Source organism: Malurus melanocephalus, unplaced genomic scaffold, assembly GCF_030028575.1.
Source record: "Malurus melanocephalus ecotype Western Australia unplaced genomic scaffold, MMel_1.1 scaffold_76, whole genome shotgun sequence".
Taxonomy (NCBI): Eukaryota; Metazoa; Chordata; class Aves; order Passeriformes; family Maluridae; genus Malurus; species Malurus melanocephalus.
Genome location: NW_026623308.1, coordinates 1,192,659 through 1,217,235, shown reverse-complemented (window position 1 = coordinate 1,217,235; position 24,577 = coordinate 1,192,659). Strand labels below are relative to the sequence as shown.

The 24,577-nt window shown below is 37.7% G+C and overlaps 1 protein-coding gene across 1 annotated transcript in view; it reads right to left on the bottom strand.

Moving 5' to 3' along the window:
• Positions 1–24,577, bottom strand: part of CHST9 (carbohydrate sulfotransferase 9) — an 85,246-nt gene that overhangs the window by 57,714 nt on the left and 2,955 nt on the right. Inside the window, exons 4-5 of the mRNA XM_057367234.1 lie at positions 22,731–22,790; positions 20,454–20,662 (exon numbers count right to left, since the gene is read on the bottom strand). Of these exons, the coding sequence (XP_057223217.1) occupies positions 20,454–20,553 (100 nt within the window). The 5' untranslated portion in view covers positions 20,554–20,662; positions 22,731–22,790. The remainder of the gene's footprint in view (positions 1–20,453; positions 20,663–22,730; positions 22,791–24,577) is intronic.

The window sequence follows — 24,577 nt, the reverse complement described above, 5'->3', positions numbered from 1 at the left end:
TATTAACATTAACCCTGGGAAGTAAACATATATTAMAGATCTATGATATGTAAAGAAGAATATGTTTGGGTTATGAAACAACTCTTGGTTAGACCACTGTGATCAGCATTAATACTTTTAATATCAACAACACTGAAACATSTCCCACCACAACTTTGGAGGGAATGGATGCTGAAATACAAGACTGTAACCTTTGTATACATAGCTTAAATGGTTAGTGAACTATAAATTGTATTTCTCCACTTCTTCCAGCACTTAAATATGTGAATATTCAAGTAATATACAACTGCCTTACAGACACTGACTGAAAGTCAAATTGTGAATTTATTAGATGTAAGTTTTTTWGTTTAATGGTTAATTTATTATTTTAATTAAATGCTAAATATTACTTAATATTTTAAATCAATATTTTGTTGAGGGCAGGCATTGTTTCTTATTTTTAAATTTTGCTTTATTAAACTAAATATAAAGGAACATACAGACCCATAGTATCAAAGACAGTGAAGAGACAGTTTCTAAATGCAGTAAACTAAATACTCACATTGACAGACTGATTAGTGACAGATCTTAAACAAGGRTAAATTGGGAAGCATTTTTATAGTTTAGATTTTATACACCACCTGTCTGCTTTGCAACCAGAATTTCTGAGCCTGAAYGCAGAGGCTACTGTCATTTACAAGAAATCATTTTATCTGACTAGTCAATACATTTTGACAATACAAATGAATTGGTTAAAAGAATTTTGTAAGCAATGAAAGAAGAGCACAAATCTTGCAGAGTGGCAAAAATTTRTCTCAGGATTAAATTCATAATGACACAGGTTTTCAGAGTTACTAAGAAGAAATGGARTAAAGAGGACTTCGTCTTTCTGTGAGGTATGTTCTCTTGCCCTAGTAAAGAAGATCTCAAAGCCCAAGAAACATGATACAAGCTTCCATTGAACTTGAAATGCTATTCTCTGTTAGCACAGGATTCTCATACCAGAAGAACACTTGCAAAAGTAGGACCTAGCATTACCTCTGCTTTGTAGACAAGGAACTAGGGCATAAGTTTTCTGTATTACTGAAGATTTCTTAAAAAATCATTGGAAAACTCAGACAGAACATGCTACTTTCCACCATGTTGAGTACCTTTAATAAGTGATCACCCCTCATCTCATAGGAAACGGAGGCAAAATTAATTTCCTGTTTACCAGGTAAGCATTTAAGCAAAAGAACGTAAGCAAAAGCCATCCACCTTCATGAAACTGAAAGAAACTTCCTTGATGTATAATGGCTGAAAAGGGGTGCTACACACCACATATAAAATTCTCATTGAAGAACTTTATGTGGCGGGTCTTTCTTCAATTCTTTCTCCCCTRTAGTCCCAGAACAGTATCCATACTTTGTTGATCAGCACCTGAACTGGTCTTACAAAAAGATCTTAAAATGTTAACTAGAACTAAATGTTTGTACTGGTTTCAGCTGGAACTGAGTTAATTTTCTTCCTAGTAGCTGGTACAGTGCTGTTTTGGATTTAGWATAAGAATGATGTTGTAAAAACACTGGTGTTTTCAGTTGTTGCTAAGTTGTGTTTAYACTAAGTCAAGGATTTTCAGCTTCTCATGCCCCGACAGGAAGGCTGGAGGGGCAGAGGTTGATGKGAGACACAGCCAGAACACCGGGTCTGGCTGAAAGTGAGCTGCTTTGGGGTTTGATTTCTGTCTGGGGTTACACCAGGACAGATCTACACAAGCAGAGGGTTAACTGAGCTCAAGAACCACAGAAGAACCTGGCAAACCTTTGCCRTTTTATATAGCCTAGCAATTTGAAACCCCTTTCTATTCTTGGCTAGGTTTCCTTCACACACCCTCTTCAAAAAGTTTATGTAGAAAGAACACAGACTGTAGTACCTCTAAGGATATTCTCAAGGCTAATTTTAGGCAGTGGAAACCAGCCTCTTTCTAGACYTTCTCTGAAACCCGTGGAAAGATTGTGACTCCATAGAAGATGGTCAGAAAAGGATATTTAAACTGGATTTGTAATTTTAACCATAAAAAAACAAAAAAACCCCACCCAAACAAACAAACAAACAAAAACAAACAAACAACAACAAAAAAAAAAAAAACCCAGTTGAAACCAGTCACACCTGACCCTGCCTGTTCACCACTCATTTTCAGCTAGATCCAGACAWATGTTCAAGTCTGTCCATGCTGGAAACAACAAATATTATGAGTTCTCTTCCAGCTYTAATGCAAACCAGCATGTGAGACCAACTCCACTGACATTACACCACAGGAAAACTGAGAGTTATCTTGGAGGGCAAAAAGGAAATGTCCCCCTCTCCACTAACCACACTGTTCAGGAAGATCAGCCTACTGACACTAACATTTCTTTTACAACTCCCTCCTTCACATCTTTTCTTTTTTCTCCCATGTTTCATGATTCACATCCCTAGGCTTAAGATGCAAATTGTGAATTGAAATATTTTTACATCTTCTTTGATGAATCTCCATACATAATTTACAAAGCCTTACATAAATTGAATTGAATTCAGGGTAAAATGACACTATGGCCATAATCATGTTTGAGGCTGAAGTARTACAGCAAAGGCTCATTTAAAAAAAATTGCATAAGACCTCTAGAAGTAAAAGCACGTACCTGAGCAGAAAGAGGAGTGYCATCCACTACAGAACTATTTATCTGATCAAAGTCCCCTACTTTGTAGTTCTATAATCCAGGGCCAAAAGCATTCATCAAAAGTATCGTGGCAACAGCCATGTCATGTCCAGTATCATGTGGGAAATGTTACAATGAATTATTGCTCCAAAATACCTCAAACTTTTCAGACYAAAAGTGAGCTATGGAAGTGGTCTTATTTGCTTAAAGCATGAAAAGCATAACACTGAAGTAAGTTGACATTACCCCCATTTCCATAAACCACTGCAGCTATTGACTGACATTTTGCAAGTTAAGCAAGAGAGGAGTCAAATTCATCCTGGCATTTCTACTGCCAGGCAAAAAAGTGTGAAGCGTGCCTAAACCTGCAGTCCCTTCTACTGTTTGTCACCGTTTCCCTGAGATGCAAGTGTGTATGTCACTTTCTCCTCCTACCCATTTGCACCGCACATCAAGAAGGCATGATGCTCTGKATCCTCTCAAATGGTGTTTTATATTCAACACTGAGCCTTTACTGCTTCAGAGTAGTGCCCACTAGGACAGGCTGTTTGATAGAAACCATCAGGCTAGAGCTCATCCTCAAAACAGTTACCATGTGTTTAGGCAGCAGCTATGCTCGTGTTGTTAAACCAACAAAATGTCTGAACTTCTTTGGCAGGGATTCAGCAACCTGAAACATGCATTATTGCACCTCCTTATTGGATGGTGACCAGAAATAGACTTCTTGATGAGTTCTTCCTCCTAGACAGCTTACTCTTGAAGAAGGATATATTTTTTACAAACACAAGGTTCCTCCAAACAACAAATGCATTAAAGGAAGGCATAAGAGAGTGAGATGACTTGTACTGCTTTTGGAAAGCTTTAAAATGTTTGATGAGATCGGCTTTGGAGATTATTTAATCTGTGACAGAATGCTGTCTTTTTCTAGCTTTCAGGAATTGAATTAAAATGGAATGTACCCTCTATTTAACAGTTCCAACAAAAGACAGTACAGTTTCTATCAGAAAATATAACTTAGTAGAATTAAAATAAAACTCTCACAGGTTTAATAATGTATGGACAAAACTGATTTCTACCTCAAGCTCTCCAACTCATGCTTCAGGAAACTGCACAGGCAGACTTTGGTCACGAAATTCTGAGGACACTTCACCTCAAATCAAGACTTAATTGATTGATGTTGCCGTGTCTCTTTATGAGAAATCACTCTTTAGAGGACAGACTGGAAAATATTTGCTAATAGTCTATCAAATACTGCAGCTAATTAAAGAAAGTACATTTGTCAAATAAATTAAGTGATACATTATCATTTGCCTTCTCAGTAATCTATAATGTATCTCCAATATATCAGCATGAGTTTAAGGAGCCTTTGTTACAGCTAGTAAAAACCTCAATTACTCTTTTGAAGGAAAGTCTGGCATTTCATTTTTTTCCCATTCTTAACAGGACATTGTACTCAAGCTATACATCATATACTTCCTTGAATCAAAAAGTTCCTTAAAAGGCAAACTCAGATATTAAATAAAGTAATTTTAATTTTAATTTTTTTTTCTTTGAAATAAACAAGAAAGAGCCTCTTTTTATTTTCATTTAGCTTCTACTTTGATAAAATTGTACTTTCCACTAAAAATCATTCTGAAGGTTTTGAAATTAACTCAACTTTAAGCTATTTAATCATTATTCTTCTGGGATGTAAAAAAACCCCACATACTTAGAAAATTATTTAAAACATCTTTATTATTTCAATTTTCTTTTTTTTTTTTAACTGTAAACTCTTGCCAGGAAAACAAGTGAATTTTTTTATGAAAGCAAATGTAGGTAATTGCACCTATTTAGTGCTTACATAACTTCTCCTAGAGCCTTTCTTTGGACCACCTACCTTGTGGGGCTTTCAAAAACTCGTTAGAGCTAAATTGCTTAAAAATAGTTATTTTTCCATTCATGCATCCCTCTCAGCTGAAAAAAAATCATTCAACAGCGAGCATTCGACAATGCAGCCACCTTTCCCATTAACTGTCGACTAAGACAAGAAAATTGAATGTTTTTCTGCTAAAGTTTAGGCTGCAGTTTCCCAGGTAGAGCACCCTCATCTGCTGTCAGCTGCTCAGTTTCTCCAAGCTGCAGGAGTGAACACCTACACCTGCAAATGACAGACAGCTCTTCTGAGACAGAATGGCAGCAGGTTCGTTCCTCCAAGCAGCCAACAGGGCRATGGCAACAGCTTCACAAACACTGCTTAATCCCTGTTCTGCTCCCAACGGTGTTGCAGCTGATTGATACGCTAAAATTTCATTCTAGATGGTGATAAAAACCCCAAGCTATCACACGATTCTGTTTGCCATCCTTACCCAGGAAACGTTTTGCCCCAACTCAGACTGTCAGCTTTGTTTCTAATCACTGTACAAGTCACGTTAAGCAAATTTGGCATTTGGAACACTTGATGCTGTATACAAAAAACGYAGAAATCCTCACTTATTTCTCTTCCTTTCAATCTTAGGTGCCAAGAGATGCGTGTTTTGTCAAATGCATGGCAAAAATATACATCTAATAAAAAACTAATAATTTCAGTCATGTTACTGACCTGACTGGCAGAGAAGTGCAGTTTTACTTGTTACTCATTAAAAAAAAAAAAAAAGCGCTGAACTTTATCTTACAGAGAAAGTCCTTTGTACCTAAATGMCTCTCCCTTCAAACATCTATCAGATCTCTAATCTGCTCTTATCAAAATTTATCTCCTTGAAACACAGTTTATTTACACACGTGGGAAGTCAATCCCAGAACAGTCATGAGTATGGTTAAACAGATATCTCCTTCCCTCTAAAAAAAATATTAAGGAAAAATAACATTTTCCGAGTTACTGTCAACACTTCAATAGGTACAAAGCTGAAGTGATACAATCAATCATTCCTGACTAGTTTTTGCTAAAGAAAAGCACAGAGGAGTACCAAAAATGTAAAAAAAGTAGCCAGAATGTTCTGCTGAGCCATTAATCCATTAGTCACTTTTTTACTTTATGATAAGTAAATACCATTCTTACAGGGACAGAAGGTGGAAAATGTTTTTTAGCGTGAAACTAAACCACACTGTGAAAAATATTTCTATAGAATTAAAGAGCATAATGGGAAAAAAGTTACTCAGAGTATCCGGTATTCAAGCTGGATTTCTCATCAGAGGAATCTCAGAGGAAAGGCTCCAGTTAAGACAACATGTACAAACTGACRGAAGAAAGAATAATTCAGGACTTCTGAACACACCTCCAATCTAGAAGGCCTCTAAATTATAAAAYACCAAGGGCAAAGAAAATTCTCTGAATTACTATGATAAACTTCTCTTGTTTATAGACTACTATAAGCACTATTTGCAGACAATATACGAAGTTTGAGAGACCTTTGGACCCGACCTGGTTTATTGTTTCTTCTTCTCTGCCAAGGAAAATTGGCTCCATAAGCCCCTGGCTGAGTTAYCTGAAGGTAGAAATGACCTGATATGTCCTACATGACAAAGGGTGATCACCTCCTACCAGACTTGCTTAACTCAAGTATCATTTCTCAWAGAAATGTACAACTTTCAGGTCTCTACCAGTCTGAATGCTGCCCTTCACTGCTATTCATGGCAGACTTAGACTAAATCATTGTATCTTATAAACATTCCTCATGCAAAAGAGTATTTATGATCCACTTGATTACATGACTTCCTATTCAGAAAAGAAAACTCGTAGCAGTGAGCTTTTTTCTTGGACTCAACTCATTGAATGCCACACCACCARAACTATTTTAGCTCCTCTTCAGGCTCTGCCTTTCCCTCCTTTCCATCCTTCCCCATTCCCCAGCTCTCAGCATTACAAGGCTCCCCACACAAATGTTTATTGTTACTTTACATTAGATATTTAAACATAGGATTAGGCCTTGTTCCCCCACAACAAATATTTTGTTTTATTAGCAACTGGAAAACACTCCTAAATAGGCACAGTTTCTAGTGGACATTTTTGATAATACAGTATTTGMCATTGCATGAAAGGCAAACATATTTATTTGCTCAGTTTTATGGCTATTTATTGAAGAACAAAATGTGACTGTCTGTAGCAATATAGCTACCTGAAAAATTACCTCTCTGCCCCAGACACTTGCTGTGCAAGAGCACTAACACACCAGAGGAAAACATCAAAAGCCAACGAAAAAGAGTATTTAGAAAAAAAAGCAGGAACACTTAGGTGCTTTCGATTGGTCAAATTTCAGTGTTCCTCACACAAAAAAAAATTTGTTAATTCTACTGATCACTTGTATGATCAGTAGAAACACCACCATTCTCTGAAATACAGATCTTTTTGGCAAAGGGTGATCTTAACATGAGGAAGATACTTTTAATTTGCCATAAAAGGAGATGCTATTGCTACAAATCCACCCATTTAAAAACTATGAACTACAGCCACATTAGCTTCTTCCAGATATTTGTAGGGCAAGAAAAGAAATATCAGTTGGACCCTGAGTTCTGGAAAAACCTGAAATGTCAGAAGATTTCTCAAGGCTAAACCACAGATTTGGCCACAATACTTATGATGAATGTCTGATTGTGTGATGACAGCCTTCTTTAGATGGTGTCACCAGAATATGATTTTATGATAGAGAATTTAACTAATGATTGATATRTGAGAAACAACATCATTAAAGGACAAAAATACTTTAATGGTAGGAATTGCCAAGCAGTAGCCTGATGAAAGTAGAACATAATCATGAGAAACATTAACATGTACAATAAATATGCAATAATGTAGAGTAAGTTTAGCAGATTTCTTGGAACAGAATTCATAACACAAATTAGAATTAAACATCTGTGGCCTACCCTCCTTTCCTATCATCAAGGATCCAAAAAACATTTGCTTTTCTCTGCCCTTTTTTTTTCAGTTGCTCTAATTTTTCTGTGGCTTACCTCAGGGGATAAATAGTAACAAAATATGTTTTTAGTGAATGTGTCAGCTTCAAGAAACAAATTATTGAACAGAATGATCAAACAGTTTTGATCCTTTCTTTGGCTCCTATGGAGAGATGAAACCAAAAAAGTGTGTGCTACCAGCTCTAGAGTTAAATATTCTGGCAGCCTTCTGACCCAGGTGAAATACCTGGTCTTTGGCCTCGAAATAATGCTGAAAGGATAGCAAATTTTTATTAATTAACATCTGACATCCCCCAAGTAATTAATATGATTGCCTGAACTGGATACCAGTCCACATGGATTAGCTCATTTAAAATACCAAGATTAACCTCTAACTTTCCAGAAAGTCAGTTATTAATTTGCATAAGCACTGGACATCACAGACTAGATTTTGCTTAAAACTGCTTCCCAACTGTCATTCAGCAATATTTTATTTACAGGATATTAATACCAGCTGTCCAATATGCACATTTTAGTAGCTGGAGAGTCAAGGCTGAGCCTTCTTGCCAAGAATACCTTGAACCCACCTGTCAGTCACAGCGCCTGGCAGCTTTATCTGCATTATATTTATATGTACATCAGTCCTAAACCTGATGCCAATAGAGTTTTGTTATATTGCATGATCAATCATAACTTAAGTGGTAGCACACCTCAGCTATTTGCAGATTAATTCCACCAGAAAGGAATTTCTGCTCAAAGGTTAAATAAATCATGAACTATTTATAACTCATGCAACTACCTCAGCCTACGTAAGCCCAGTCTCATCTGCCTGTTCATCTCCAAAATAGGCACACTGAAGTGGAAAGATTGTAAAAGAAAAGGATAGGGTGAAATTAATTTTGYCATCTGTAAGAGGATAAAGCAAATTAAAAAAAAAAAATCCCCAAAGTCCATACCATTTGTTATATTTTACATATACTTTGTACGAGCCCCCATCCCATGAAACTAATTTGAAATTGAGGAGCAAAGCCAGGGTTTTTTTTGAGATGTTTTTCATTGCCTTCTACTGTCATCAGACTGCAACAGCAAATCTTTAACATAAAAATGCAGAGGAAGAAGAAAACTCATAAAATAATTATTGGGAAAAAATTAGTGTATTTTTTTTTACAGTTTGTTGCTTCATTGGATATAATTTAATCGGGGGCCAGTCAGCCAACTCTCACTSTAATGATTCTGATCCTACAAGTAATTTCTTTAGTGATTAGGAGTCTATTCATATCAAATAGGCTTTATTATTGCATTAATAATTCAGCAACTCCCACAGCAAAAGGGTAAAAAAGATAAAAACACATCCAAGTAAATTCCCATCCCTCTGCTAGCCTGCCTGACCTGCTTGTTTCCCTCCCATAACAGACCATTACAGATTTGGTTCTTCCCCARTGTCGGAATTTCACATACTTAATGATCTCTTTGAGGACTGCTGGTAGGCAGAAAAGGTTAGACAATTTRAAATTCTTATATTCCCATGGAAATTTCAGTTTCTAAGGAAAACAAATATCTGTCACCTTTATAAATAACTGTTMTATAGAGCTACTTAGCTTGAGCATTTCCAAATAGTTTATAAATCAAGCTGAAGTTCATGAAAAGTCTCGATTCTTTGGCCTGACATCAAGAACAGAACTGCTTTCTGAAAGYGCACCATAATTCTTGACTGCAAGCACAGAACCATCTTAAAGCAATGACATTTAATGAATTATATGCATAATGTTTAAAGTAACAGGCTGCATTTTATACACAATTCAAATGTCATGACCTGTGTCAACACACTGTGGCCCATTAGTTCTCAGCAGTGGACAAGGCATACTGTGCATTAATGAATCTTTAATGAGAGTAAGAATGAGCCAGAAACAAAGACAAACAAAAATAAAATTAATGCATCTATGTATTTTCCTAATTTATATTGCCAGAATTCACTTGAAAAATGAAGTGTAACATTTCAATATACTGCAGTATGGTTTTTTTTTTTGCTTTTTTTTTTTAATGCAATAATATTATTGCAACAGATTTCACTGCATTATTTGGCTGCTAAGCGTTCTTCCGGGAATAAAAAAGTGATTTTGCATAGATGAGTGGAGCAAAAAGTGAAATTCTATTTACCCAGTCCTATTAAGCTTTTGTTAATTAAAGAATATTTTCCTCTGCCATTGTCTTAAGGCCAAAGTCAAGAAGAACACATCTGAAAAGTAAAAGGGCTCAAGAATATTTGGTGGAAGAAACCAAACGCTTCCATGATTAACAGCCATCCAATAATTAAAGAGCTGCAATATTTCGTAATCCACTGTTGTCTCCAAAGCCCTCTGCAGAGGACAGAGCTGGTGGTCTYTCCCCTGCCAATGCCATCAGTAGCAGCTTTTTGGCACTTTACTGTTTGTGTCCCTGGTGAGCACAGACCTGATGCTGTGTCTCCCCAGGTGAGCGGCCGACCCTCCCACGAGGGGCACAGCACACACGGCTGTGGGTTCATTCCTGCTGAAATGCTGCCAGGAGCAGCCACCACAGAAGCTTCTCCAGCACTCAGGAATGGTGGGAATCACGCTGTGATGCCCAGCCTGGCAGGAAAGCACTGTATTTCACAGCAAATGGGTGCCTGCACTGAAGGTGCACAGATCCCATCCTGAACAAAGCTCACCCTTGCACGTGTGCATGTCTGGGGACCATCAACTGCTGAATGACAGCAGCAATGCACTTGCTAAACAAAACACCATCTTCCAYCTTTACCATCCTCCAAAAGAACAGGATGTTTATGCAAAGTCACAGCAACCTCTCATGACATACTCCTCTGAACTGCAGAAAAATTATGGGGCTATGCAACAGTTCAGGAACAATTGTTTCCTCCTTTTCCAGGGAAAAAGAAGATCTTTTAAAAAATATAAGCTAGAACATAAACAAAACTGTCTTTGCAAACAATGTTTACTATGCTTATTATTTCCCTTTAGACAGGAATTTTCTTTCCTTAACAGAGCTATTTTGTGGATGAATGGCAAAGCATCAGGCACTGATATTTTCCTRTTTAACGCAACTGAATGTTTCCAGCTGCAGCTAACAGAACTCACACACCACATCTCCCTAGCTGACCATAATCAAAACCAACCATCTCCAAACCCTCATTTCTCTTGCATATAATTTACTGAAAGGCAATATGCCGATACCCAGGGCTCAACTACACAACTCTAAGCAATTCCAAGTTCACTTGAGCTGTTCCTAAGTGCATGCTTGTATTAGGCYTGGATTATAATATATCTGTTGCAGAAAATATTTCAAACCTTTAATAGCTTCTCCCTCCATCTATGCTCTTCCACATGTACATACAGGTGGGCAAATTCCTCTATTGTTGGACTATAATTAGTACTGAAATGACCTGGTCTGTTCCAATCACATTAAATATAAAATCAGTCAACACCTCATCTTTCACCTGGCACTTAAYGCTCAGTAAAATTTAGTATTCTGACTATTCTTAACCTTAGACTGCTGACCTTCAGTTACTTTCCTGAATGTTACCCAGTGTCTATGACATGCAGAAGACATCCCCTGATGTTCATGTCAAAATTTGTGACTATTAAGAAACTTAATTTTCCAAAGCCAATGACTTTCTTAAGAGTTCCTTTCATCTTTCCCCCTTCATTGTCTGCTTGGCTCATAGGAGTTTTTTTGTCCATGGAAACTGAACTTACAACCATTGACTCAACACTGTATCCCACCCTTGCCATTCCAGAAGCTTCTGTGCTGCAGCATCCCCGAACAACAAAAAAACCCAATCAACCAACCAACCAACCAACCAACCAACCAACCAACCAACCAACCAACCAACCCACCAAAACCCAAACAAAGAAGAATTGTTGCTCATTTGGAAAAGTGCAATATTGACCAAGTCTGATTTTTATTTTTTTTTTCTAATTAGAATGTTATGGAACCGTAAACAGGAAAATTATTATTAATATTCTCAAAAAAAAAAGAAATATTCTCATATTCCTCAAATATTTTGATAACTCATGTCATTGTCCCTTGTAGATGGTGCCAAGAGACAAAATCTCTGCCTACTCAGCCTGATTTTGCTAGAGTTGTGTGCTGTGAATTCATGCCAGGATTGTATGATAGAAAGCTGAGTGGTCAAAATAAACAAAATAATTTGAAACAACAAAGCTATGAGGGACAAATCCTACTTGCTATCAGATATCACACAGGATTAATAGAGGTCAGTGATAGTCTTGGATGTTGTTACCATGGGGGTGCTCTCAAGTGATAAGGAAACAATCATTTTCAGTGAATATGAGTGGGACAGGAAGGAATGAGAGCTCCTAAAGAACCACTGCAGGCAATAATATTTTCAAGGTTGAACTTGCTGCCAACTCTGGCTTTCCAGGCAATATTTCCAGGATGCTGCTGCACATCCTTACTAAATCAAAATCTAACAAATCAAAATCCAAAGCAAATGGATGTATGTGATATTCTATTCCCCATCACTTTACATCAAGTGAGGCTCATACATGCCTGGGAATGGTTTCATCTATATACAGGGCAAAGCTTAAAATACAGCATATTTTTTGTGGTTTTCTTGAGTAGTGAATATTTACTATTTTACAAAAAGAAAAGTTGGGCTGATTAAATCATTGACCGTGACTTTTGATAGAAATGAGCTAATTTGGGAGTTTTCAAGGGGGTTGTTTGTTTATTTTAGATTTTGTTGCTATTTAAGCATAGCATTTGATAGAACCCAAGTAGCTCTGTCTCCTTTGTGGCTGAAGACAGCAACATTCACTCCCACAYATTTAGCCACAAGGCTCAAGGTTAGAGGAGCTGTGAAGAAAAACATTATATGTTGATGTGTCATGAATCTTCCCACTTTCAAATGACGGATAGGAGATGCCTTCTACAGGAATACTGAAAAATGTAGAAACAATCTTTTTCTTTGAATATACTTGAAAGCCCTGGCACTATTCATACTGCCGAAAATGATTGCCTTTAAAAAGAAAAAAAAAAAAACAAAAACCCCAATTTTTTTGACATTAAAAAAAGTCAAAGGCACATGTCTTCTTTCTTGAACTTTTCGCTCCTTGACGCAAATMATGAGGTTTTTTTCTAGCTACATCACGCACATAATCTGTTGGACATTAACCCCCTGTACACAGAAGTGGCTCCCCTTACATGAAACCTGCCAGCCTCCCGATCTTTAAATGCTTATTTCACACATGTTGAGAGGTGATCCAGAAATATCTCAAATTAATAACAATGACCTGTTTACAGGAAGAGCAAATTAGTAAAATGGTAGAGAAAGACAGAAATTAAGGCTCTTGATTGTGAATATCAAAAGAACTCTTCCATAAAAACTCATCTCCATGTATCCCAACAGCTGACTGTGGTAAGAAGATAGGCTTCCATCTAAAATAATTCTCTGACCAGCAGTCTCTACTCCCACAAAGAGAAGGAAAATAAAGTGGATACTTCAAACAAATATATATGCATACCTATATGTATATGCACACACTTAAAAAACACCAGAATTTCTAATTTAATTCCAGTAAGAAACCAAAGGTTTCCCTTGGAATTTTGCAGAGACCACATCACATGTTTTAACAAGACTGTAAACAAGTGACATATCAAAGCAATGTTACACCACACACAGAGGTAAGCAGCCTTAAATACACTCCAGCAGCAACCGCTTGGTCTTCTGAAAATGTGTGTGTAAGGAAAATGGAACAAGCCAGGAACAGATAATCATTCATCTTTTCATCATCATATCTAGAAAATAAGTCCCATGAGGAGTGGCAGAGGGAGCCAGGGTTGTTTAGCCTGGAGGAAAGGAGGGTCAGGGGAGATCTTATCACTCTCTGCAACTGCCTTGAAGGAGCTGGTGGCCAGGTGGAGATCAACCTCTTCTCCCAGGCAATAAGCGATAAGATGAGAGGACATGTCCTCAAGGTGTACCAGGGGAGGTTCAGGTTGGACATCAGGGAAAATTTTTTCACAGAAAGGGTATTTTAGCATCAGAACTGACTGCCCAGGGAGGCAGTGAAGTGACCATCTCTGAAGGTATTCAAGAAACAACAGGATATGGCACTTAGTGCTATGGTTTAGTTGACAAAGTGATCATTAGTCAAAGGTTGAACTTTATGATTTTATACATTTCTTTCAACCCAAATTATTCCATGCCCTCATTTTCTTTCTGCTGTTACAACTAAATGATGACTTGCCAGGTGGAAAATACCTCTCCTCCYTTCTGGCTTTGTAAGACTATATGTTTATCTTAAGTGGTACTGTGTCCTACAATCCATGCCCAGGAGAGACAAGACTTCAGGGCTCTACTGCCTGAATGAGAAGCTTTGAAGGAAAGGACTTTCTGGAACTGAAGATGTGCCATGAGTGAAATATTGTTAAAAGCGACAGAAACGGTGGAAAGCGACTGAAATCTGATCACTTCACTCAATGACAGCACATCTGCCAGAAAATGAAACAAAAGTTGGAAAACAAAATGAAAATAATGTTTAAATAAAAGTAAAACAAAACAAACAAACAAACAAACAAACAAACAAACAAAAACCCAACATATCTACTTAACAGAATGACTGCTAAGGACTGTAAAAGCACATTTCAGAATATCAGCCAGATATTGTACTCTGAGAATGTGACTGACTGGGAAAGAGCATGAAGAGAGCCTATTACATATTTTCTATTCATTCAACAGAGCATTTTGAAAACAGTGTTACTCTTACGCAGTCTTTCCCAGAAGGACACCCCACTTCCCAAGTGTTTCAATAGCAAGCCAAAAAACCCTCCTGGAGTAATTACACTTCATATTTTGAAGCGAAATCAGTTACATGCCCATAGTTCGAAGAAAGTTACAGCAACCCCTTCTGACAGTTGTATTTGAAAAAAGGCAAGAAAGAGTGCATTCATGTGTCCTCAGTACAAATAAGGTACATGCTACACCTCTCCATAAGTAGATCTCTGTGGTCTATGTATGAACATGGTTGTGTGGGTTGTCTAATGCTTATACACAATAATATATGAAATGTCATCAGCTTCTGCTCAAACCCTCATCCCATTTACTTTGTTTTATACCACCAGAATGTGAAATCTGGAATTTCTTCTAAACCAGAGGAAWTTCTAAAATTAAATGGCATTTATCTATAGGAATTATAAAAGCAAATGAATGAAATACAAGACTGAGGGCTGCTAAACAGCCAGACCTGGAAAGAACATCCTCAAAAGCAGATAAATACAGCCTAACTTGTTATATAATGCAATATGAAATTTTAAGTAGTTTTTCTTAAAGCTTCTCGTGTTTGCAGCTGCTGAAGGTGGGATGAGAATCTACAGTCAGCAGCTCAGAAAGCCATCTTCTCTTATATATTTAACCTGTGTTTTTAGACCATGGTGGTTTGAGAAAACACCAATTTCCACCTGTTTCTTAATAGAAAAAAAGGCAATTCTTCTCTCCCTACAGTCTGCATCTACAGAAAGCTGGGGAGGAAAACCYATTCTATGTTATATGGAGAAATGYATCTAATWAAATTTTGTAGCCTTTCTGGGATTYCAGTACCYCTATAATTGTCCACCAAGCAGCATTTACTGATCCTATTGAATCCTCCTTCTTTTGTGCTTCAATTCAATAATGGGGCAGATTTTTTTAAAGAAAACAAAGAAACAGAAACACAAAAGACACAGCATATTCCAACCAGAAGGGTAAAACCTAAGTACACCCAGACTCATTAGAACAGCCTCATTTAATACCTGGGCATTGTAAACCAGGAAGATTTGTTTGCCATACCAGTGATGATCTTAGGAAGAYGCCCATAAATTACCCAGAACTTTGACAACAGAAATATTTCAATTTTACTAGAAGAATTAAATTATTCATAATTAATAACCATTATTGAGCAGCGTTCTTTTCTCCATTATTTACAAACCTGTTTTCTTTAAGGTATTTTCTGAAGATTGTCTATAAAAACTATGAATTCCATGAAAAAATTGCCTTTGCAATTCATTACATATGAATTGTTCTTTAAACCACATCAATGTTTCTTCACTTAAAGTTTAAATAAAAATCAAGCCACCAAAACAACAAAGAGTAAATATTATTGTGCATACACACTCATTCAATTGCTAGTTAGTGTCAAGATAAGGAAGAAAATTACCCCATGGACTCAGAATATCTCACCAGATTACTAAAGGGCCCAAAATACCCCCTTGGATTATCAAATCTGGCAAGGTGGGGGAAAAAGTCCACCTGTTTATGCCAAAAAATAYGCAATATGGATACAGCCTGGATGGCTACAGCAATAGCAGAACTAAATTGTGAAAGCTTGTCCTAAGAATTCCATAAAAGCTCAAGGAATTTCAAACTTTTTWAAAAAATGCAATTTTTATCTGAATTTTAATTTTGTTTCTTTACAAAAGGAAGACCTATGACCTGAGGAATGAGTATAAGATCTGTGTCATGAAGCTCCTCAGAAGGAAGATGCACAAAATTACAGAAAAGGACATGGACTGCAGAAGGATGCCTGGGCAACCMCTGATACTATAAAACTGATACCCTGCAAAGTGAGGAGAACGCACATACAAAACTGCTGGGAAAGTGAAGATACAGACTTTTTCACTCTTGGAAACCAYTGATCTATGGGAGGGCAGTGAAGCCCTTAATTAGAGGTAATACAACACTATTCTAAAATAGTCCTTTGTAATCATGGATTTACTAGGCACACATCACAAAAAAACAAAAAAAACCCCAAAAAACCAAAAAAAACCCAAAACAAAACAAAAAAAAAAAATTACTCAAACTTTGAGAAAAGGGAAAAATCAACACATGGCAAAACCCCGTATAACAAACCTAGCATGAAGTTCTAATCTCAAAGGTATTCTCAGATTATTTTGTAGTAAATCACATCAGTCCCCCCTAAAGAGGAAGAGTTYTAAAGCACAAAATTAGAATCCCTATCTTAAACTCCAATTCATATCTCTAATGTTGCAGGATTAAATTGCAAGTGGCCTTTGTACCCYACAATCCCCTAATTCAGGTGATTTATGGTATAGAACTCAACATCAGCCCTGGAAGAGCCAGCAGTTTGTTTCTCCTGAATAAGATTAACAGAGCTGGAAATTTCTAAGCATGTAATAAATTGTAATTGCTTTTGTGTCACAATATTTGATGCTTGCACTGCATAATGCAAGACCATATGGACAACTGTCAAGTAAAGCTGTAGGAACTAGTTGAATTCACATCAAACTTCATTCATGTATATGAATTTATACAAGCAAATATATTTATGTATGGAGAACTTCAAGTGCTCCATATATATTGCATTATCAATGCTATGAATCACATTTTCATCCAGAAGAAGTCTGTGTTTATTGATGCTCATGCTGGACTATTGACAAGTCTGTCCCAATTACTCCACCGAGATGAACTGAAGATACCCAACAGATGTAAAGATGTATCATCCYGTCTTTATACACTCCACGCACAGAGCCAAACCAAGAAACTCCCCTGTTCCCTCAGTCTGCTAATGTTTCTGAAAAGCCATCAGAGAGGACTGYCATGCAGCTAGCAGCTGTTTCTCAGACATCTCTAAATGAAAGATTTTCCCWTTTTTAAGACATGGAGACCATAAACACGACTGGAAATAATCTGAAGGGTCCAAGCACAGTGGGAGGGAGCAGAAGACAYGGCTGTGCTGAGAAGTGCATCCAGCTGCTGAGCCTGCAGGTGCATCTGGAGTAGATGGACAGGATGAAAAATTAGAGGTGTTCCTGGGCTGGATACATTTGAATAATGAGGAAAGTTGGTGACAGTAAATCAGAAAAAAACATGCTTAGGTAATATCAGTCTAGGGCAAAATAAGACAAATGGGAATCAAGTCACAGTTGAGATCTCAGATATGTGAACAGCAAGTAAAAGAAGGAGACCAAAAAAAGAGGAAAGCAAACTATGAATGAAAATTGGCAATAGATTTAGAGTGAAAATCTATGAATAGCTAGAAAAAGTGGCATTAAGAATGGTGTGAAAGAAAATAGTCCAGTGGACAAACATAAAAAAATAATACAGTAGAACAAACATAAATAAGGAAATAGAAAACTAACGTATATTTTTTCAGTTCCCCAGAAAAATCAATGTCTGATTGGGAATAATTCATACCATAGTCAGGGGAACCTGAGAAATAAGCATGAACATTATAAACAACTGAGTAAAATTCACTATCTTTTTCAGAGGTTGTGATTTATAAAGGCTCCAGCTATTCAGAGGAATGGGGTGGTAAGAAGAAGCATTTCACAGGTGCAGAACAGACACTTTCCTAAACTCAAACACATCCAACTTTCCATCCCTTCAGCAACCAAATGCAAACATGAATTCTGTAGGTCTTGAGCAGGGCACCGTGGAAGATAAAAATAGTTCTGCCTACAACAAACACTTGTCTCTCCAGGCTCGTAGCATGGCAATTGAGAAGCACAAGGCACACTTTCCATTTCCTAATAAAACATCACATCACATGCTCAGCCACTTGCAGATTAAAACTAGCTATCTTACAGCTGTGCAACTAGTGAGACGATTAAAGGAACACATAAAATCCTTGCAAAGATACTTGTCAGTTTGGGATTCTCCAGATACAGCTCATCCCCCCAGAAAAGCCACAGAACACAACGCATGGCAATATGAAAAACACAGCAGAAGAGGAAAAAAAAATTGCAAAATGCCCATAACTAAACTAATGTATGTTGTGAATATGCAAATATGTTTTATTTCATATCAACTCTTAAGCAGCATACAGAAGGGGAGCATTAGAGAATTGAGCTGCAGAAGGTTTAGGGGAGATACAGGTGTTTGAAATAAAAAAGAATGGCTCTCTAAATGTTAAATTGGAAGAAGAAGCAAGAGCAGACACCAAAGAATGAGTTTTTGCCATACTCTTGCCAATGTGCATGACCGTACATTCTCTACTGCTAGTGTAGAGAACGCCAAATTTCTTTTTTTGGATCTTGYTGAAGTGCAGTCACACCAGCAGTCCAGTGACATAAAAGGGCACTCAAAACTGCAGTCACATTTTAAGCTCACTAACCATTCTGTAATTCTCTGTTAGCTTCCATTTTATTAGAGAAATGTTTCCACACAGAAATTACTTATGTGAGCAAGGAGAAGCCTCTCTCCTGGAAAAGATTATAGCAATATATCAAAGAAAACCCCAAAGATRGCATCTGGTTGGCCAAAAGAAAAAAGTATGTCCTAATTCAACCTTTATTATATTTTTCCTGCTTCTTTTTAATGGTAGAGAGACAACTACAAAAGAAAGGAGTCAAAAAAACTGCAGTGAGAATCAGCAACAAGGAGCACTGCAAGCAAAGAAAGGTTAATTACAGCACAAGAAAAGATGTGAGGAATGTGAAGAATGTCAGCAAGTAAATAAATCAATAATCTACAGTCATCATCTACATTCCTGAACTACCTTGAAAGCAGGAATATCTGCCCTTAACATTCCTGACAACAGAAGGGATTTTCAAGGAAGACCCCCCGCCCTGCTGCATGCTCAGTTTCTGCCAGCACCCTTCCATCATCAGCTGATTACAAGGGAACCTCTCCAAAGGGAGTCTGCATTACCTCTCATAACAGTTTTGTTAATACAAGCTTGTGAATACCTTGGGACAGCCCAGAAAAATTAACAAGCCAAAATTAACGTTGTGATCATTGCACTTAGATGGAAAAACCCTCAAGGTCATTATCAAACAATTGCAGGAATGATGCACTGTATTTCCCCCTCAACACTGCTCTCTAAAACATTCTGGAGCCTAGCAGCTCACGTGGAATAACAGCACGGATCAATAAAGCCAGAGACTAATGTGGTTTTACAGATGTATTTCTTCACAATGGAATCAACATRCTATAAAGTGAGAGTTTTACAGAGGAAATGGAAGCTGAGTGATAGAGATAAGAGGATCTAAAAGTCAAGACTTAACAAACTGGAAACAAATAAACAAAAAAACCCCACCGACAAAAAAACCCCAAGCAAATAAACCAACCAATCAAAGAATCCCCCAAAAAACCAAACAAGATCAAACTTTGATCTAATCTCCCAACAGAGACATAGAACTAAAATCAAGGATATGCAATCATTCAGATGACATAACAAAAATGGACTTGCAGAGAAAAACCGTGAGTGTTAAGGACTTTACTGACATCCACCCCTTACACATTTCATGGAAGGTTACTTCAGACTAACTCTGGACTGGTMCCATGAGCTGAGCTTCCAGTAGGGGTGGAGGTAAATATCCTGGTTTAGTTTTCTCCATAAAAGAGTCTAGACTAAGTCAGGGTGCAAACCAAAATATTGTAAATGAGGAACAACAGAAATATAATTCAGAAGTGTAATCCTGAGCCAATTCTAACACAGATTTATCTGAAGTTGCAATATAACTCTGATGGTATATATAAAAAGTCTTGTAAGCTCAGTATCAAACAAACAACAACAAAAAAGAAAGGAAAAGGATGACTCCATGAACAGTGTCACTTAGAAGACTACTTTACTGTCTGTGAAACACAGCCGTAATTATCCAAAAATTGTTTTGCTGCAGAAACTACAGTGCACAAAACCCACAACAAATCATTGTACAGAATTGTTTTTAAATTGGACGTTCAGAATGCTTTTGGAACACTTGCTTTGCAAATGAAGCTGATACAATACGATTAAGTAGCTGGGGGCACCTTTTCATGTGACTGAAGAAATTTCTTAATGAAGTGTAGCAATTAAAAAAAGACTATTTTCAATGCCCTTCTACTGCCAAAGTTCGGGGGAATCTATTCCCAACTGTTCTCAACAGATTTTATGGTTGTCTTAAAATAATAGATGTATTTAAAAAAAAAAAATAGAGAGAGAAAACTTCCTGTACCTGTATGTCGTTCTTCAACCCAAGCTTGCAGATACATGAAGAGGAGTAGACCAGCTACTCCAAACAGCAGTACAGACACGAAGACTTGTCTTAGGTTCATGACCCTATAAGGGGGCTTCTTTTCAGCTTTCAGAARCACTCATTGCTCACTTTCCTGAAGTTTTCAGCATGCCTGCATTTTCTTCCRTATCTTCCCCAGAGACAGCAACCTGGAATGACAAGAGAGGGATGTTGTGCTCGTGTTACATTTTTATTCTTCACCAGAGACYGTGTAATATATACTGTGTATATACAAGCAGCAACTCTCACAAGCTGTTACTTTCAATGCTTACATTTCTGCTCACAGCCTGGATGTTCCTCCTACCCCCCCGAGGAGTTCCAAGTAGATGTGTTTCTAGAAGTGGCTAGAAAGACCATTCCACCTCCAGAAGAGCAAGCATCACGCACTGCCATAACAGAGGGAGGTGATGACCCCAATGACATTGTTGGGTGTCACACCAGTACCCCACTCTGCCCACCAACCAGCACAGCTGGGAATCTATGGCAAGCAGCTGGAGCTTCCCAGGTGGCTGAGTCCCACTCCAAGAGGCTGCCAGCTCCCTGTGATGGGCACTCCAGCACCTTTGCTTCTGGACTGGGTAATCATGTGCCCCTAAGGAAGGTTCCTGCAGTCACCCACACAATGMAACAATTCCCCTTGCAGAGCCTTGGCATCACTTCACCCCGTGCATCGAGGAGTCATACAATGATGTTCTCCCTCAAATATGAATCCCAGTTGAGTTTTGCAGGATTAGGAAATGCCAGCATAAGATGGTATCAGTAACACRGCAGAAAATGAATTAATGGATCATCTTTTTACTCAGCTGTTTCACAGCATGGAGAGGGACTTGTCAGGAACTCARTTCTTGCTAAGTTTAATGGAAATGAGCTCAAATGTAAAAACTTATAAAGAAAATTACTTTCTTGCACAGCAGTGGGCCCAGAGGAAGTAAGTAATTTACCTGATACCCTGCGCCTGCCGCAAMGGGGCCATAAAATTCATTTTATAACATCAGAACACGAAGACACTGTGGATACTAGAAGACAACTCCTTAACCTGAATGAGAATGTGCTCACTTTGAAAGTGCATTATTATCTAATAAGAAAATATTAGAAAAAATATTCCTAATAGTTATTTTCAACACCTGCTGAAGAGCAGTTGTTGAAAGTGGCCTGCATAAGAAAAGAAAATTCAGCAAAATGACCACCATTGTCAGTGCATATGACAGATGTGACTGATAAACTACCACAAAAAAATGCAAGGAAAAACTCAGTCTTTTAAAGGAATACAGAGTGCTGGAAGATATTTGAAATATTAATCTCTAAATACACAGAAAAAGAAAATGCAGGCACTTAACAGTTATTCTGAATCATACAAGTACTGCATATTCCACAAGTTTGTATTTTTTAATAACTCAGCACTGTTACATCTATAATTGCTGAGTTTCTAAAAATACAGTACACATAAAGCTTAGCAGGAGCTCCCATTAAAAACAGCTGTTGAATGAACAAAGTAACTATGTTAGAAAGACAAAAAAGGTTTCAAGAACAATAAAACTGTTCAGAACTTTTCAGATGTTTTTCCAATTCTGTGCTGTTAAAATATGCACTTAAGCACAAACTTGCCTGCAGAAATTGTAAGCCATGGTTTAAATATTAATCATTTTAAATGTAATTGTTCTGTAGAAGACAGATAGGTAGACATTAACAGAAAGTAAATGTTCTGTCTGAAGTATTTTTTGTAAGGGTCATGAAGCAACTGGTTCAAACCAGGCACATAAAAGGAAGGTGATAGAGGCTTTGTTCCACCTAACTCTTTCTGCTTTGATTCTAAAGAGAGGGAATTTCCTGCATGTTATATAGAAGTACCTGTTTGCAGCTATGCTGATGATGCCCAGGATTGGAAAGAAGCAGTGAGGATTGGGAAAACACAGAGAAAATGCATGGGGAATGCTGCGAAATGCTTTTTGTAAAGGTGTGGGTAGTGGAGCCTCCTTTCAGCCAGCTCTTCAGTAGCTGTTATCACTTGCAGCTTCTTTTCCTGCAGTGCCCTCAGCACTGTGATTTGCAGTCCTCCCTGTCTGTGCTACARGGCTTGCTTAGGTCTCTGCACCTGACTCCAGTGCTGCAGAAAAGGCACTGTTTGCATGTCTTCAGAAATCACTCTGCTGATGAGRCAGAAGCTTCCCAGCACAAGCAATGCTTCAAGAGCCACTAGTCATAAAACTGAATACAAACCTCTTCTGTTTTCCCGCAAACAAAAGCTGTGTTGTTCATGTAACAGGACATTGACAGCATCTGGATTAGGGGGGGAAAAAAAGGCAGCAAATAAATAAGATATGAGGGTCTGAATAAGTATCTTTGAAATAAATTACTTAAATTAGAGGCACAAGAAAGCAGAAATCAGTTTCTTGCTGTTGTTAGGGAAAATGCTGTTTGGGATTCACAAGTTTCATAATAAAAAAGTGAGCAACCCAGACACATATAATTACAGTGGCATGCTTCCAAATAAGCCCGCTCTTATGATGTTGTTGCTTTCTTCCATCTCTGACTAGACAAAACTCCCATATATTCAGCCCTTCTTTCTGAAAAACAGTGTCCTTGAGTGTCCATGAAAAGCTTTCTCAGACCCCATGGATGATGCTGAAAGCAAAGCATCTCACACCACACAACCTCCATGAGCATTTCTGACACTTGTAGGCTGGCACTGCTGCTCTCTCCAGCCATTCTCTCTCATCCTCCCTGACTGCACAACTCATGCCATCACCTGGAGGGCTTCCTGACCAACTTTACCTAAATWACAGCCCACGAGGAATTCAGCCAAGGAACAGTGCCAATGGTTTTTCCCTTAGCAGTAGCAGGTATCACATACATCCATGACCCATGATGCCATGGAGCACACAGCTGACCTTGCCCAAACACCATCATGGTTGCATGCAGCACCATCTACAAGCCCTGAAAGGTGATAATGCAGATACACATTAAAATCAGGAGCACTTTCAAGCGAGTTCATCTGTTAATAAGMAAACAGATGTTTTCTTACTAGGTTAGTTTTGTTTTGAGTGAAGTCCTTAAAAGGAAACAGCAGTTCAAGGTGCTTTTCTTTTTTTCTTTTTGTTTTGAACTACCAAGTACACCCTAAGGCAAATTCACTYCACCATCACTACAATTATCTTTGTATCAAGCATGCTGCTTGCAATTAGTTTAATGTATTTAAATTTAATTTCTATGAAACTGTATTCTTTATTTATGTGTTGGCTAAGTTTTGAGATTATTTTTAAACAAAAGTAACATTACTTTTAATCAAGACTACTGATTTTAGCTCAGATTAGAGTCTAAATACATCAAACTCAACTATTCTGCTACCTTATAAGATTTTAAAGGCTTTTCAGCTTGAATGAGTAGTTTAATTTATTTAACACAGTGATTTGTAACCCACATATGAAAAAATTATAGTGACATTTAAAATAGTCTGTGTCTGTGAGTCTTCTAGTAGAASTTGAAAAATGGCTGCAGAACACTGACAAATTTGCTACTTTTGTAATAAAAAGCAACGGTCATGGATTACACTCTCAGGCATCCTGGGCAAGAGGAGATACCTGCAAATATTCTTTAATCAAGATAAAKGTTTTCTTGTGGCTGTGAAGAACCAAGAAGCAGTTATTTTCAACACAAGCACTTTAAAAAGAGGTCTGCCATATCCAGTCAAATATTCAGCATCCCTACGTAAGCTGTGAATCTTTGTTTTGCTCCCAGTCCTGGGCAACATGGTTCCACTGAATGATACCTTGACCATCCTGCTGGATGGCTCTTGCTATGAGGGAACTAATATAGCCTGAGAAACTGCTCTGTGCCTTCCTGTGTTGAACTAGAGTCTTGCTTTTGCCCAACATCAACCCCATCTTTTGGATRTATGGACACCAGTGACCCACCTGCTTCAACTCAAGCTTTCACAGGAAGTGTCATAGGATCCAGGCACCCCAAAATTTCAAGTTCTTTTGCGTACTGAAGAGAGACTACTTCATGTCCTTATCCATCATGGAGAAACAGTAAATGTGGCAGACAACAGCACTACATGCCTTAGA